The sequence below is a fragment of the Odocoileus virginianus genome, chromosome 30, assembly GCF_023699985.2.
Source record: "Odocoileus virginianus isolate 20LAN1187 ecotype Illinois chromosome 30, Ovbor_1.2, whole genome shotgun sequence".
Lineage (NCBI taxonomy): Eukaryota > Metazoa > Chordata > Mammalia > Artiodactyla > Cervidae > Odocoileus > Odocoileus virginianus.
In genome coordinates this window covers 5,398,586-5,414,116 of record NC_069703.1, presented here as the reverse complement: position 1 = coordinate 5,414,116, position 15,531 = coordinate 5,398,586, and the positions used below count along the sequence as shown (strand labels likewise).

The window sequence follows — 15,531 nt, the reverse complement described above, 5'->3', positions numbered from 1 at the left end:
ATATGCTAAAGTCATTAAAAACTTTAGAAAAAGAAATGATGGCCTAGATCTGGTCTGATGTGAATTTGACTTAGGGCTGTTGTGGCAATGGGAATGGAAGAAAGTACCTGTGGAGTATAGAGTATTTGTAGTTAATCTCAAAACAGTTAAACCAAATCTTAATTATTTTCTCTTACTTCTCTAGCTGCATATCCAGTGGTTTAATGCTAAATCAACAGCTTGAAAGCTCTGTTGGACTCAGTCTTTAAAATTAACAACTTTTGGAACTTAAAATTATGTCTGTTTTTATCTACCCCTTTCCCAGATTTATAGGTTGGCTATTATTACATTTGGATCATAACGTATTTGCTAAAATTGTGGGGAGAAGAGCCTTTTTCTAAAGGGCAGCAGCTTGGAGGAAAAATTGTATTTCCTGATTCTTCATGACCCAGTTAAATACGATGGTGTGATCACTCACCTAGAGCCAGACATCCTGGAGTGTGAAGTCAAGTGGGTCTTAGGAAGCATTACTACAAACAAAGCTAGTGGAGTTGATGGAATTCCAGTTGAGCTATTTCAGATCCTAAAAGATGATGCTGTGAAAGTGCTGTACTCAATATGTCAGCAAGTTTGGAAAACTCAGCAGTGGCCACAGGACTGGAAAAGGTCAGTTTTCATTCCAATCCCAAAGAAAGGCAATGCCAAAGAATTCTCAGGCTACCGCACAATTGTACTCATCTCACACGCTAGTAAAGTAATGCTCAAAATTCTCCAAGCCAGGCTTCAGCAATATGTGAACTGTGAATTTCCAGATGTTCAAGTTGGTTTTAGAAAAAGCAGAAGAACCAGAGATCAAATTGCCAACATCTGTTCAATCATTGAAAAAGCAAGAGAGTTCCAGAAAAACATCTATTTCTGCTTTATTGACTATGCCAAAGCTTTTGACTATGTGGATCACAATAAACTGTGGACAATTCTGAAAGAGACAGGTCTCTGAAAGAGACAACCTGACTTGCCTTTTGAGAAACCTGTATGCAGGGTCAGGAAGGAACAGTTAGAACTGGACATGGAGCAACCGACTGGTTCCAAATAGGAGGAGTACATCAAGGCTGTATGTTGTCATCCTACTTATTTAACTTATATGCAGAGTACATCATGAGAAACACTGGGCTGGAAGGAACACAAGCTGGAATCAAGATTGCCAGGAGAAATATCAATAACCTCAGATATTCAGATGACACCACCCTTATGGCCGAAAGTGAAGAAGAACTGAAGAACCTGTTGATGAAAGCGAAAGAGGAGAGTGAAAAAGTTGGCTTAGCTCAACATTCTGAAAACTAAGATCATGGCATCCGGTCCCATCACTTCATGGCAAATAGATGGGGAATCAGTGGAAACAGTGGCTGACTTTATTTTTTTGAGCTCCAGAATCACTGCAGATGGTGATTGCAGCCATGAAATTAAAAGATGCTTGCTTACAAATACAGATGACTTAAAAAAAAAATAAAAATAAAAGATGCTTGCTCCTTGGAAGAAAAGTTATGACCAACCTAGATAGCATATTAAAAAGCAGAGACATTACTTTGCCAACAAAGGTCCGTCTGGTCAAGGCTATGATTTTTCCAGTGGTCATGTATGAGTGTGAGAGTTGGACTATAAAGAAAGCTGAGTGCCGAAGAGTTGCTGCTTTTGAACTGAGTTGTTGGAGAAGACTCTTGAGAGTCCCTTGGACTGCAAGGAGATCCAACCAGTCCATCCTAAATGAGATCAGTCCTGAGTGTTCATTGGAAGGACTGATGGTGAAGCTGAAACTCCAATACTTTGGTCACGTGATGCAAAGAGCTGACTCATTTGAAAAGACCCTGATGCTGTTTGAGGGCAGGAGGAGAAGGGGACGACAGAGGATGAGATGGTTGGATGGCATCACTGACTCAATGGACATGATTTTGGATAGGCTCCGGGAGTTGGTGTTGGACAGGGAGGTCTGGCGTGCTGCGGTTCATAGGGTTGCAAAGAGTCAGACATGGCTGAGCGACTGAACTGGACTGAACTGAACTGATACTTTAACACCTGAAAAGAGGACGTGAGGGGCAGCTTCAGTCAGCCCAAGCTCTCTGTTGAATGCCCTGAAATCATTTATTGGTAGGCTGTATAGGAGGGACTTTTCTGTTCTCAATCATTTTCTTAGCACATCCTTGCTGAGTAAGCTAGCATTGGGTTATGTATGGGTTTATGTATGATAAACAATGAGTAATGAGTATCCTTTCTCTTAGCAAGTAGGTACTGTGAACAGCCACTGGGGAGGGGTCTTAGTTGAGAATTTGATGATAACTTACTTCATCTCTGACTTCCCTGGTGACTCAGCTGGTAAATAATCTGCCTGCAATGCAGGAGACCTGGGTTTGATCCCTGGGTTGGGAAGATCCCCTGGAGAAGGGAACAGCTCCCCACTTCAGTATTCTAGCCTGGAGAATTCCATGGACTATGTAGTCCATGGGGTTGCAAAAAGTCAGACATGACTGAGCGACTTTCACTTCTTCATGTCAGGTGACACCTTGCCTTGTGGGGTCTAATGGCTTACTGTTTTCTCTTCCCAGACCTCTCACATCTGTGCGTATTGCAGACACATTATATTTTCTTTAGTGTCTCTTGACATAAATATAATTCACCCCACTTCGTTTTCCTCATTTATATAGTAAAACACAAATAGAATTTGAAGTATATAATATATGTATATGTGTTGTGTATGCATATGCATGTGGTGTATTTGAAGGAATTTGAAGGGTTAACAGAGATGTTAGTCATTATTATTATTTTTTTTTCAGTCTAAGAAGTTAAAATCTGAGGTTGCATTTCCAGTCTGTAAAAATCTTTTCATAATGAATATTTTCAGTATTTGCTGTTCAGGTGAAGTTTAATAAATTGACCTCCAGATTCTTTAACAAACATTTCAAATGAAAACATTTGTTTAATGTATTTGTCATCTGCTGCTGTCTTTATCTTCTAAACAAAATCTGCTGCTTTTGGAAATGAAATTGTATATACTAAGGTGTTTTGCAATTTGTGTAGTAATTATAACTCTCTCGACCTCTGGAATAAAGGTGATTTTGTTTTTGATTGTTGTTTAAGCAGATGTCTGTTAATGTGAGAGAGAATCCTATTGCAGACCTAATCATAATTAGAAGAGGAGGGTGTTTTTTTTTTTCCCCAAGGAGTGTTATATCATGTTAAATTGTGTCCTTTGGGAATGGGACATAGAGCCTCGCACAGGCTTACAGTGGGGTGGATTGTCTAAGGAGCTTTAAAGAACCAGCTGTCTTTTGAATAAATATGGTGACTACTAATCAGTTTCCCTTTCCATTACCTTCATCTACTAAAGCTTTTCATGGATGACAGTCCAAAGAAAACTTGTCTTTCTTATTGCAAAAAACATAGGTATGAAACCAAGACACCAGTGAAGAATTCTTAGATATCAACAGAAAATATGAAGCAGTTATTACCTGTTGTTTGAGTAACGCTGATTTTCCCATAAGAGAAGATTGCATTGAAATACGGTAGTTATAAGCTAAAATTTTAACTGTAGAGTAGTTTAATTTTTAAAATTTTTATGCAACTTTGCAAATTTATTTCTACATGGTATTTGATCTTGTTTATTATGGAGACATGAACTCTTAAAAAATACACTACTTTTATTATAAGGGAAAAATGAAGTTTTCCAATGCAGGTTTGGTAATGATTACAGTGATTAGCCTCATTGTAATCTCAGCATTTTTATTTTATTTCTTTTCCACTATCCAAGTTATGTAGAGTAAAACATCTGAGTGAGGTTTTTAAACTCTGAGCTGATCCCTTTAGAGATATATTGGCATAGTTAATTATAACTAATAAATTCTAAGACCATTACTAGGCAGCAACTTGCATTTGAGTGTTTGTTTTGTCCCTGGCCTCATAATAACTAGCAACCCAGGCCCACCTTCATGAGAGTCTTTGGGACACAGTTACTGAGATGTATTGCTTCTGTTTTAAACACCCAAAGTAGTATTGATTTTCTCAGCCTCATCAATGCCTCTGGGATTCTGTTTTCAGTTAGACTGAAAATCCAGAATTGAGTCTTAATTTGCTCCCTCACTTTTATCCTCTATATCCAATATGTCACGAAGTTTTGGGGCTCTTTCTTTGAAATATTTCTGATTTACTGCGTTATTACTTTGAAATATTGCTGTAAAATGAACTGAATTTTTTTCTTAATGAAATCTATTCTTAACACTCAGTGCTAGATGTCTTAACTAATCAGTTAGCTTTTAACTGTTTTCCTCATCTCTGTTTTCTTCCTCTTAAAATCAATCCTTTATAAGCTTTCAGATTAACTTTCTCATGCTTTCTCATGCTTAAATTTCATATTTTGATTCCTCTGCTTAAGATCCTGGAATGGCTCCCTGCTCACTGGTGAGGTTCCAAGTATATTACTTCACATTCTTTGCCCAGGTTTCTTCTGATCTTCTTTTCTCTCCCTTATCTCACATCACACTACACGCAGCAACTGGCTTGAAACTGCTGGCTCTAAAAATTCCTTTAAAGTGGGTGGTTTGGAAGTTGGAATTAACTTTGTTTTTAAATAGAAACAATTCCTTAAGAGCTGTGGTTGAGTTCCTTTTAGAATTCAAAATGTAAATATATTTTTGTGTATGGTGTTAGAAAGTGTTCTAGTTTCATTCTTTTACAAGTGGTTGACCAGTTTTCCCAGCACCAGTTGTTAAAGAGATTGTCTTTTCTCCGTTGTATATTCTTGCCTCCTTTGTCAAAGATAAGTTGTCTATAGGTGTGTGCATTTATCTCTGGGCTTTCTATTTTGTTTCATTGATCTATATTTCTGTCTTTGTGCTGGTACCATGTTGTCTTGATGACTGTAGCTTTGCAGTATAGCCTGAAGTCAGGCACGTTGATTCCTCCAGTTCCGTTCTTCTTTCTCAAGATTGCTTTGGCTATACGAAGTTTTTTGTATTTCCATAAAAATTGTGAAATTATTTTTCTAGTTCTGTGCAAAATACCGTTGGTTACTTGATAGGGATTGCATTGAATCTATAGATTGCTTTGGGTAGTATACTCATTTTCACTATATTGCTTCAACCAATCCATGAACATGGTATATTTCTTAAAGATCTAAATGTAAGACTAGAAACTATAAAACTCCTGGAGGAAAACATAGGCAAAACACTCTCTGACATATATCACAGCAGGATCCTCTATGACCCACCTCCCAGAGTAATGGGAATAAAAGCAAATATAAACAAACAGGGCCTAATTAAACTTAAAAGCTTTTGCACAGTGAAGGAAACTATAAGCAAGGTGAAAAGACACCCTTCATAATGGGAGAAAATAATAGCAAACCAAGCAACTGACAAAGAATTAATCTCAAAAATATACAAGTAACTCCTGCAGCTCAGTTCCAGAAAAATAAATGACCCAATCAAAAAATGGGCCAAAGAACTTAACAGACATTTCTCCAAAGAAGACATACAGATGGCTAACAAACGCATGAAAAGATGCTTAACATCACTCATTATCAGAGAAATACAAATCAAAACCACAATGAGGTACCATTACACGCCAGTCAGAATGGCTGCTATCCAAAACTCTACAAACAATAAATGCTGGAGAGGGTGCGGAGAAAAGGGAACCCTCTTACACTGTTGGTGGGAATGCAAACTAGTACAACCAATATGGAGAACAGTGTGAAGATTCCTTAAAAAACTGGAAATAGAACTGCCATATGACCCAGCAATCCCACTCCTGGGCATACACACCGAGGAAACCAGATCTGAAAGAGACACGTGCACCCCAATTTTCATTGTGGCACTGTTTATAATAGCCAGGACATGGAAGCACCCTAGATGTCCATCAGCAGATGAATGGATAAGAAAGCTGTGGTACATAATCACAGTGGTACATTACTCAGCCATTAAAAAGAATACATTTGAACCAGTTCTAATGAGGTGGATGAAACTGGAGCCTATTATACAGAGTGAAGTAAGTCAGAAAGAAAAACACTAATACAGTATGCTAATACCTATATATGGAATTTAGAAAAATGGTAATGATAATCCTTTATGCGAGACAGCAGAAGAGACACAAATGTCTGCAGAACCTCTGTTTTTCATTTTGTTTCTTCCCTCACATATCTTTTTCCTTGCTTGCTTCTCCATAACCATCCTTGCAGCTAGGATGTATGAATGCTTTTCATACATTTCTTCTTTTCCTCTAATCCTTTTAAGACTTACCTCAGATCTCCTTCAGCCAATCTTTTGTCTTGCAGATCTTCAGTTTTCTCATCTGAAAACAGAGATGATAGCATTTTTCAAACTTAATTCATATTATTTTGGGGTCTCACTTGAGATGATAGAAGTGAAAATGTTTTGAAAACTGTAAAATATTTTATAAATATTCTATTACTGTCACTTCCTGATGCCCCATGAGCATTTACTAGCTCTATCACGTACTTGGGGGACAAACTGTACCTGTACATGAAGTGTCATTAGTATCAGGTTGAATTCTTTCATTTGTGAATTATTTGATTTTTCCTCTTAAAGTTCTTGAAGAGTAAGGGCCATGTTACATGCCTTAGGGAAAGAAAAGGAAGAATTTGAAAGGAAACTTTACTCTCTTTACTGTTTCGTATGCTCTATAGTTTTATGCCAGTCATAGATGCTTCATTCATTTTTTTTTTTCCAGGGTTCAGTTAGGCTAGCAAATTCACACATTTCTAGCTTATTTTTGCTTTTCCACTAAAAATAAATGTTATTTATTCATTTTCTTTTGACCTGTCTGTTGTTTTCTCTCTTTGTAAAAATGAAACTGCTCAAGGTAGGGACTTGATCTTTTGCTCTGTTTTATCTTTAATGCCTTTCACAAGGGAGGTACTCAATAAAAGTTTGTTGAATGAGTGAATAAATGAATGAACCCAATAATGATGAGAAAATAAAATTTCAGCCTTTACCTCTGGCTGGAGGACCAGAGAGTGGCCTTTGTCAGGCCATTGCTATAGGGCTAAGACTTGGGCTTCAGGATAGCTTCTCCTCATTGTCTACAAGGCTCTTTTTTTCTTTCTGTTTTTGGGACTTGCTGTGAATAATTGAGGGTGCTGATAATCTACTTTCCCAATAATTGTGGGAATCGAGGGAGTATTAAAATCAGTACTTCTTGGTATAATTAAAGTAGAATGTAGTCACTAACATTATTAATATTAATAGTTAAAGACAATTGAGCACTTATATGCCAGGCACTGTTCTAAATGTTCTACCTGTACTGATTCATTTAGTTTTCTCCAAAATTCTTTGTTGGAACCAGGTGTTATTATGTCTCTGTTGTACTGATGGGAAGATGTAAGCACAGAGAGTTAAAATAAATTTTTCAAGATGACAGAGCAACTTAATAATAGAGAGATGACTGAAACCCATAATCAAAGTTTAGAACTTATTCTTTTTTTCATTGTGTTTTACCTATCTCTCTGATTAAATAGAGGTCATTAAAAAATAACATAGTTTTCGTATACATCCCTTTCCCTCCTTTTTTTCAGGTGTAATTTTCAGTAATTTTCAGGTGTTTTTTGTTGTGACTTAAAGCAATAAAGATTCTGGCCTATTTCTTCCAGGGAAATAGCTTAGTTACGTACCGCCTGCATTTTCTATTTGACTACAGTGTGTTAGGAGTTAATTATTTATAGTGCTTGTTGAAGCTGATGTGGTGCTGAGCTCACTCTGGGTTTACAGACAAAGAATGGCCTGTTGAAATTCACTAAAGTGAAAATTTCATGAAACCTCACATTAGAGGTTGGCCTGAATTTTAGGCTTCATGGATTTGAAGTTGTGTAACAGTTATGGGTATGATGTCAGAGTCACTATATACTGCATCAGAAAACAAGCGCTAAATTTGTGAAGAGGAGTATTAGTTTAAATTAATGAAGAGGAGTATTAATTTAAATTTATGAAGAGGAGTATTAGTTTCTCTGTTCACTTTATTTCTGTCCTTTTTACATAGGACATCTCGCCTACCAATCCCAGTGATTTTTTAAATTCAAGTATATGCTAAAAGTGTGAGATCAACTTTATCACAGAAATTAATTGAATAAATATATTTGCAAGTACTGTGACCTTGACAGTGGCAGAATTTTCCCCTTCATCCAAGGGTTTGTAAAATGGATGAGGGGATGGGCAAAATTAGGGAATCCTCCTCTTTTCTTCCCTCAGACTAGGTATCCAAGATTATTAGTTAATAACGTAAGCACGGAACCCAGGATTACTTTTTTTTTTTTTTCATGGAATTTCACACTGACATTCTAGATCACCTTATAGGAATGGTCTTTTGAAAAGATGTAATATGTTGAAGAGTTCAGCACATACTGGGGATGCAGAGTAAATGTTAAATCCATAAACCGATTAGTGAATGAAGTAGTCATGAAAGAGGTAGTGAAAAGGAGAGCCATATTCATTCTATGTAAAGCCTGAATGTAAGGTTCTATGTGAAGTGTGAATCTGTGGACAGATAGGAAAGGCATTGGCAGATGGAACCTCAAAAATGCTAAAGTACAGTTCACTTCAGTCCAATTGCTGTTGTGTCTGGCTCTTTGTGACCCCATGGACTGCAACATGCCAGGCTTCCTTGTCCATCACCAACTCCCAGACTTTGCTCAAGCTCGAGCTGGTGATGCCATCCAGCCATCTCATCCTCCGTTGTCCCCTTCTCCTCCTGCTTTCTATCTTTCCCAGCATCAGCGTCCTGTCCAATGTCAGTTCTTTGCATCATGTGGCCAAAATATTGAAGTTTCAACTTCAGCATCAGTCCTTCCAGTGAATATTCAGGACTGATTTCCTTTAGGATTGACTGATTTGATGATCTTGCAGTCCAAGGGGCTCCCAAGAGTCTTCTCCAACACCACAGTTCAGAAGCACCGGTTCTTCTGTGCTCAGTCTTCTTTATGGTCCAACTCTCACATCTATCCATGACTAGAAGAACCATAGCTTTGACTCGACAGACCTTTGTTGGCAAAGTAATGTCTCTGCTTTTTAATATGCTGTCTAGGTTGGTCAGAGCTTTTTTTCCAAGGAGCAAGCATAACCTTGGCATTACTATGAAGTACTATGACCTTGGCAGTTGTAGAATTTTCCCCTTCACCCAAGTGTTTGTGAAATGGATGAGGGGATGGGAGAAATTAGGGAACCCTTCTCTTTTCTTCCCTTGGCCTAGGTATCCAAGATTATTAGTTAATAATGTAAACATTGAACTCAGGATTACCTTTTTTTTTTAATGGAAGTTCTTGTTGACATTCTAGAACACCTTATAGGAGTGGTCTTTTGAAAAGATGTAATATGTTGAAGAGGCCAGCACATACTGGGGATGCAGAGGTAAATGTTAAATCCATAAACCTATTGTTGAATGTAGTAGTCATGAAAGAGGTAGTGAAGAAGAGAGCCATATTCATTCTGTGTAGAGCCATACATAATTTCATGGCTACAGTCAACCATCTGCAGTGATTTTGGAGCCCAAGAAAATAAAGTCTGTCACTGTTTCCATTGTTTCCCCATCTGTGTGCCATGAAGTGATAGGACCAGATGCCATGATCTTCGTTTTTTGAATAAAGTACAGAGGTCTTGGAAAGAATCTCTGTCAGAGTCTGGCAATGGAGAAGAAACTGGGTATCTATGACTAGACTCAAAGTGAGCCAGCAGGGGGCTGAATCTAAGTTCAAACAGGAAAGGCTTTGTTGTTTTAGATGGGAGCCAAAGGAAATAACTTACCATGATCTAGATGGTAGAAATATTGTGGACCAGCTAGAAATCAGGGGTGGCTACGGGCAGGCCCAGAAAAGGGACTCAAGGTGTTAAATCATGAGTATCTTGGAGATAGAAAGGAGTGTCTCCTAGGAACTTAATGGGTATCTTGGAGAAGGATGCTCACTGGTCACTGATCTGCTTATTCAACATTTATTGATACCTACTTTGTACTACCTGCTGGTACAAATTGGGAAAGGAGTACGTCAAGGCTGTATATTGTATTACTACTTATTTAACTTATATGCAGAGTACATCATGTGAAATGCTGGACTGGATGAAGCATAAACTGGAATCAAGATTACCTGGAGAAATATCAATAACCTCAGATATGCAGATGACACCAGCCTTATGGCAGAAAGCAAAGAGAAACTAAAGAGCCTTTTGATGAAAGTAAAAAAGGAGAGTGAAAAAACTGGCTTAAAACTCACCATTCAAAAATGAAGATCATAGCATCCGGTCTCATCACTTCATGGCAAATAGATGGAGAAACAATGGAAGCAGTGACAAACTTTATTTTCCTGGGCCCCCAAATCACTGCAGATGATGACTGCAGCCATGAAATTAAAAGATGCTTGCTTGGAAGAAAAGCTATGACCAACTTAGACAGCATATTAAAAAGTGGAGAAAAAAAAAAAGTGGAGACATTACTTTGCCAACAAAGGTCTATCTAGTCAAAGCTATGGCTTTTCCAGTGGTCATGTATGGATATGAGAGTTGGACTATGAAGAAAGCTGAGTGCCAAAGAATTGATGCTTTTGAACTGTGGTGTTGGAGAAGACTCTTGAGAGTCCTTTGGACTGCAAGGAGATCCAACCAGTCCATCCTAAAGGAAGTCAGTCCTGAATATTCATTGGAAGGGCTGATGCTGAAACTGAAGCTCCAATACTGTGGCCGCTTGATGCAAAGAACTGACTCACTGGAAAAGATCCTGATGTTGGGAAAAATTGAAGGCAGGAGGAGAAGGGGATGACAGAGGATAAGATGATTGGATGACATCACCAGCTTGATGGACATGAGTTTGAGCAACGTCTAAGAGTTGGTGCTGGAGGGGGAAGCCTGGCATGCTGCAGTCCATGGGGTTGCAAAGAGTCGGACACAACTGAGCAACTGAACTGAACTGTTTACTAGGCACTGTTGGAAACGCTGGGGATGAAACAGTGAGCAAACAGATGAATTTGTGAAGCTTACATTCTTTTTTTTTTTAATTCTCAGCTTTATTGAGGTATAATTGATAATACAGTTGTAAGATATTTAATGTTTACATCATGATGATTTGATATTCATGTACATTGTGAAAGGATTCCCACCATCCAGTTAATGAATACCTTCATCACCTCATTTATTATTTTTTTTGATAAGTACATTTAAATTCTGCTCTCTTAGCAAATTTCAATTATATAATATGGTGTTATTAACTGTAGTCATTCATCATTCACATTAGCTCCTCAAACCTTATTCATCTGAAAATGGAGCGTTTGTAGCCTTTATCAACCTCCCCGTTATTCCCATCTTGCAGCCCACGGTAACCACTTTTTTGGTTTGTTTCTAGGTGTTTGCCTTTTCTTTTTAAATTAGATTCCACATATAAGTGAGATAATACATTTCTTTCTCTGACTTATTTCACTTAGCGTGATGCTTCAGTGTTCAGCTATGTTGTTCTAAACAGCAGGATTTTCTTCTTTCTCACAGCTGGATAATATTCCATTGTATGTATTGCATACATACATCAATATTGGATCTTCTTTATCCGTGTATTCGTTAAATGACACTGAGTTTGTCTACATATTTTGGCCATTGCAAATAACGCGGCAATGAACATGGGCATGTAGATGTCTCTTTGAGATCCTGTTTTCATTTCTTTTGGACACAGAAGTGGAATTGCTGTATCATTGTTGTTGTTGTTCAGTTGCCCAGGCATGTTCAAGTCTTGTTGACCCCATGGACTGCAGCAAGCCAGGCCTCCCTTCCCTCAACATCTCCCTGAATTTTCCCAAGTTCATGTTCATTGCATCGGTGATGCTGTCCAGCCATCTCATCCTTTGATGCCCTGTTTTCCTTCTGCCCTCAATCTTTCCCAGCATCATGGACTTTTCTGATGAGTTGTCTGTTCACATTAGATGACCAAAATACTGGAACTTTAGCTTCGGCATCAGTCCTTCCAGTGAATATTCAGGGTTGATCTCCCTTAAGATTGACTGATTTGATCTCCTTGCTATATCATATGGTAGTTCTATTTTTAATATTTTGAAAAATCTCCATATGGTTTTCCATAATGGCTGTAGTGATTTGCATTTCCTCCAACAGTGCAGGAGAGTTTCCTTTTCTCCACGTCCTAGCCAACATTTGTTATTTGTTTGGTTTTTGATGGTAGCCATTCTGACAGATATGAGGGGATATCTCATTGTGGTTTTGATTTGCATTTCCATGATGATTAGAAATTTTGAGCATTTTTCTTGTGCCTGTTGGCCGTCTGTATGTGTTCTTTGGAAGAATTTCTATTCAGATCTTCTGCCTATATTTTAGTTGGGTTGTTTTCTTTGATATTGAGTTGCATGAGCTCTTTGTATATGTTGACTCCTTATCGTTTGTTGAGCTCCTTATCAGGATATGTCATCTCATATTCAGCTCCTTGTCAGTCACATCATTTACAAACATTTTCTTCCGTTCAGTAGGTTGTCCTTTTGTTTTGTCAGTGGTTTACTTTACTGTGCCAAAACTTTTAAGTTTAGTTAGATACCATTTATTTACTTTTGTGTTTGTTTCCTTTGCCTTAGGAAACAGAACCAAAAAAATATTGCAGTGATTTATGTCAAAGAAATTTTGGTCTGTGTTTTCCTCTAGGAGTTTTATGGTTTCAGGTCTTCAAGTTTTTAATCCATTTTTAGTTGCTTTTTTTGTGTATGGTGCAAGGCAGTGGTCCAGTTGCATTCTTTTCACATGGTTGCCCAGTTTTTCCAATCACCTTTTATTGAGGAGACTATTCTTTGCTCAAGCTTGCCTTCTTGTAGAGGAAAATACACAAGAACCAAATAAGTGCATGGTACTCTGTGGTACATCAGAGCATAGTAATTGCTTTTGAGAAAAGTAGAGCAAGGAAGGGGGGGTGGGAAATGCTTGGATGTTGCAGTTTTAAATGGGATGGTCAACTCCGTGTAAGTGAGGAGGTAACATTTGGGCAAGTTCCTGAAGAAGGATTTGGTGGGTTTTATTCCTATGAGAAGGAATTTGAGTACATGAACTTGTCCTGACTGGTGTGTTTCAACTCTGTTTAACATGGGTCAAAATTTTCTGTCCTGCTATTTGAAAATTTAATTGCATCAACAAATAACTATGTGAGTTGGGTGAAGGAGAGGAGGATGCTATTTTTGAAGGAGGAAGGATAGACATAGAAGGGATGGTAGGGAAAGCCCCTTCTTAATTGCTATGAGGATACTGTGGCCAGTCGTGAAAGTGAGGCCACAGGTGTTTGATGACCTTTGCCATCATGTGACCTCAGTCTATGGGAGTTGTTTCTGACATCATCAGTTGACAGATGATGTAGAGCAGTACATTTTATTTTGACAGCAGATTATTGCATGGGTTAGGCTTTAACAAACACAAAGTCATTGGCTGTGAAGCTTAAATGTAATCCCTTGCATTGTAGTGCTAATGCTTTGTACGTATTTGTCTCTACAGCTTTGTAGGAAGTTAACCTCAGAGAGGCAGACGGGATGGCTAGCTCAGCCCGGGAGCACCTGCTTTTTGTAAGGCGTCGAAATCCTCAGATGCGGTACACCCTGAGTCCAGAGAACCTCCAGAGCCTGGCTGCCCAGAGCTCCATGACTGAGAATATGACCCTACAGCGGGCCAACAGTGACACAGATCTGGTGACCTCTGAGAGCCGCTCCAGCTTGACGGCCAGCATGTATGAGTACACGCTGGGGCAAGCCCAGAACCTCATCATCTTCTGGGACATTAAAGAGGAGGTGGATCCCAGTGATTGGATAGGACTGTATCACATAGGTGAGTCAAGTGAACTGGACTTGCTTGTGACTTAGTGCATACATTTTGCTCTGACATTATACTATTTTGTGTTTTCTCCTGGGAAGAAATTCACATACATAAATTTAAAAAGCCATATCCTGGGAATTTTTTCTTCTTCTTTGAGGTAGGGGAATCAACAATTATAAATATCTTTGCTGATATGAATTCTGTGGTTAATTTCTACCCTAATTAAACATCAGAACCTGCAGTATTTTCTTTTTAAAACTTCACTTTACCCTTGATCATTAGCTGCGTTTTGGAAAGAGGTGGCTATAAACATTTATTTGTATTTTTAAACCAATGAAAAAGATGTTTGGATTTAGATAACTGATATAAAAAATGTTCTGTATTTTCAGAAGGTTGAATTACATTAAGAATCTTTTTATTTCAAAATTCCTTGATGTATCCTAGATTAATTTGGTAAAGAAAGTGTTGTAGTCCTCCAACAAATAACTTAGAAATAGGTTGCTATTTGTTTTAATAAAAGTGCCCCAACCCTGTTTAGTTTATTTGTATCTTTTTTCATAGGTGAGTGCATGATGAATAAGCATGTCCCAGAAAATATATTATCTGTTACTTGAGTTGAAAGCAAAAGTAAAACCTACTAACCAGTCATAAAGAAATCTAAATCAAATCTAGTAAGAAAATCTTAACATTCCCCAAAGTTGGAGAACTTTATCACTGAATGAAGGGAGTTCTTTAAAAAAAAAATTAACAACAGATGTCTTATCAGAAGGCATTGTTCCTTTCAATGTATATTATAAGCCACGCACTTTGTGTGTGTGTGTGTGTGTGTGAATACAGTGGGAGTAGGGTGGGAAAAACTAGTCTATGCACTGCTTCTCTACCAGGGGCAATTTGCCTACTTCCTCTATGGGACATTTGGCAGTGTTTGGCGATGTTTTTGTTTGGCAGAACTGGATAGGGGAAACGGGAGGTCAGTGATGCTGCCAAACATCCTACAATGCAGAGGACACCCCCTCACAACAAAGAATTATCTATCCTCACATGTCAGCACACTGTTGAGAAACCCTAGTTGAGGCAAAGTAATATCCTTGCTGAAATTTCATTAAAATGTTAAACCCATTGCATTTGTTTCTCTGGACAATTTTATATTGATGAAAATAAAATTGATTTGTATTTACTTATGTAAATTTTAATGCTGAATCATGCTAGATAGCAAGAAATGGAAACAAAAATTCAATGAATTTTAATTTTTCTATTTCCTCTTATGACAAAAAGAAAGGGGAGGAAAAGTCTTCAGAGTTCAGCATTTTTCCCTGGTGTGTTTAAATATATGTTTATAGTGAGGGCGATACATGATTTTAAAATTATATGTTTAGGAGTTTTATAGTTTCTGGCCTTACGTTTAGATTTTTAATCCATTTTGAGTTTATTTTTGGGTATGGTGTTAGAAAGTGTTCTAGTTTCATTCTTTTACAAGTGTTCGACCAGTTTTCCCAGCACCACTTGTTAAAGAGGTTGTCTTTTTTCCATTGTATATTCTTGTCTCCTTTGTCAAAGATAAGGTGTCCATAGGTTCGTGGATTTATCTCTGGGCTTTCTATTCTGTTCCATTGATCTATATTTCTGTCTTTGTGCCAGTACCATACTGTCTTGATGACTGTGGCTTTGTAGTATAGTCTGAAATCAGGCAGGTTGATTCCTCCAGTTCCATTCTTCTTTCTCAAGATTACTTTGG

The 15,531-nt window shown here is 37.9% G+C and overlaps 1 protein-coding gene across 4 annotated transcripts in view; it reads left to right on the top strand.

Annotated features, from left to right (window-relative positions):
* HECW2 (HECT, C2 and WW domain containing E3 ubiquitin protein ligase 2) overlaps nucleotides 1-15,531 on the top strand; it is a 420,734-nt gene that overhangs the window by 162,114 nt on the left and 243,089 nt on the right. For all 4 annotated transcript variants that reach the window (XM_070458479.1, XM_070458478.1, XM_070458476.1 and 1 more), the window contains exon 2: nucleotides 13,482-13,808. In XM_070458479.1, coding sequence (XP_070314580.1) covers nucleotides 13,517-13,808 — 292 coding nt within the window. In that variant the 5' untranslated portion in view covers nucleotides 13,482-13,516. The remainder of the gene's footprint in view (nucleotides 1-13,481; nucleotides 13,809-15,531) is intronic.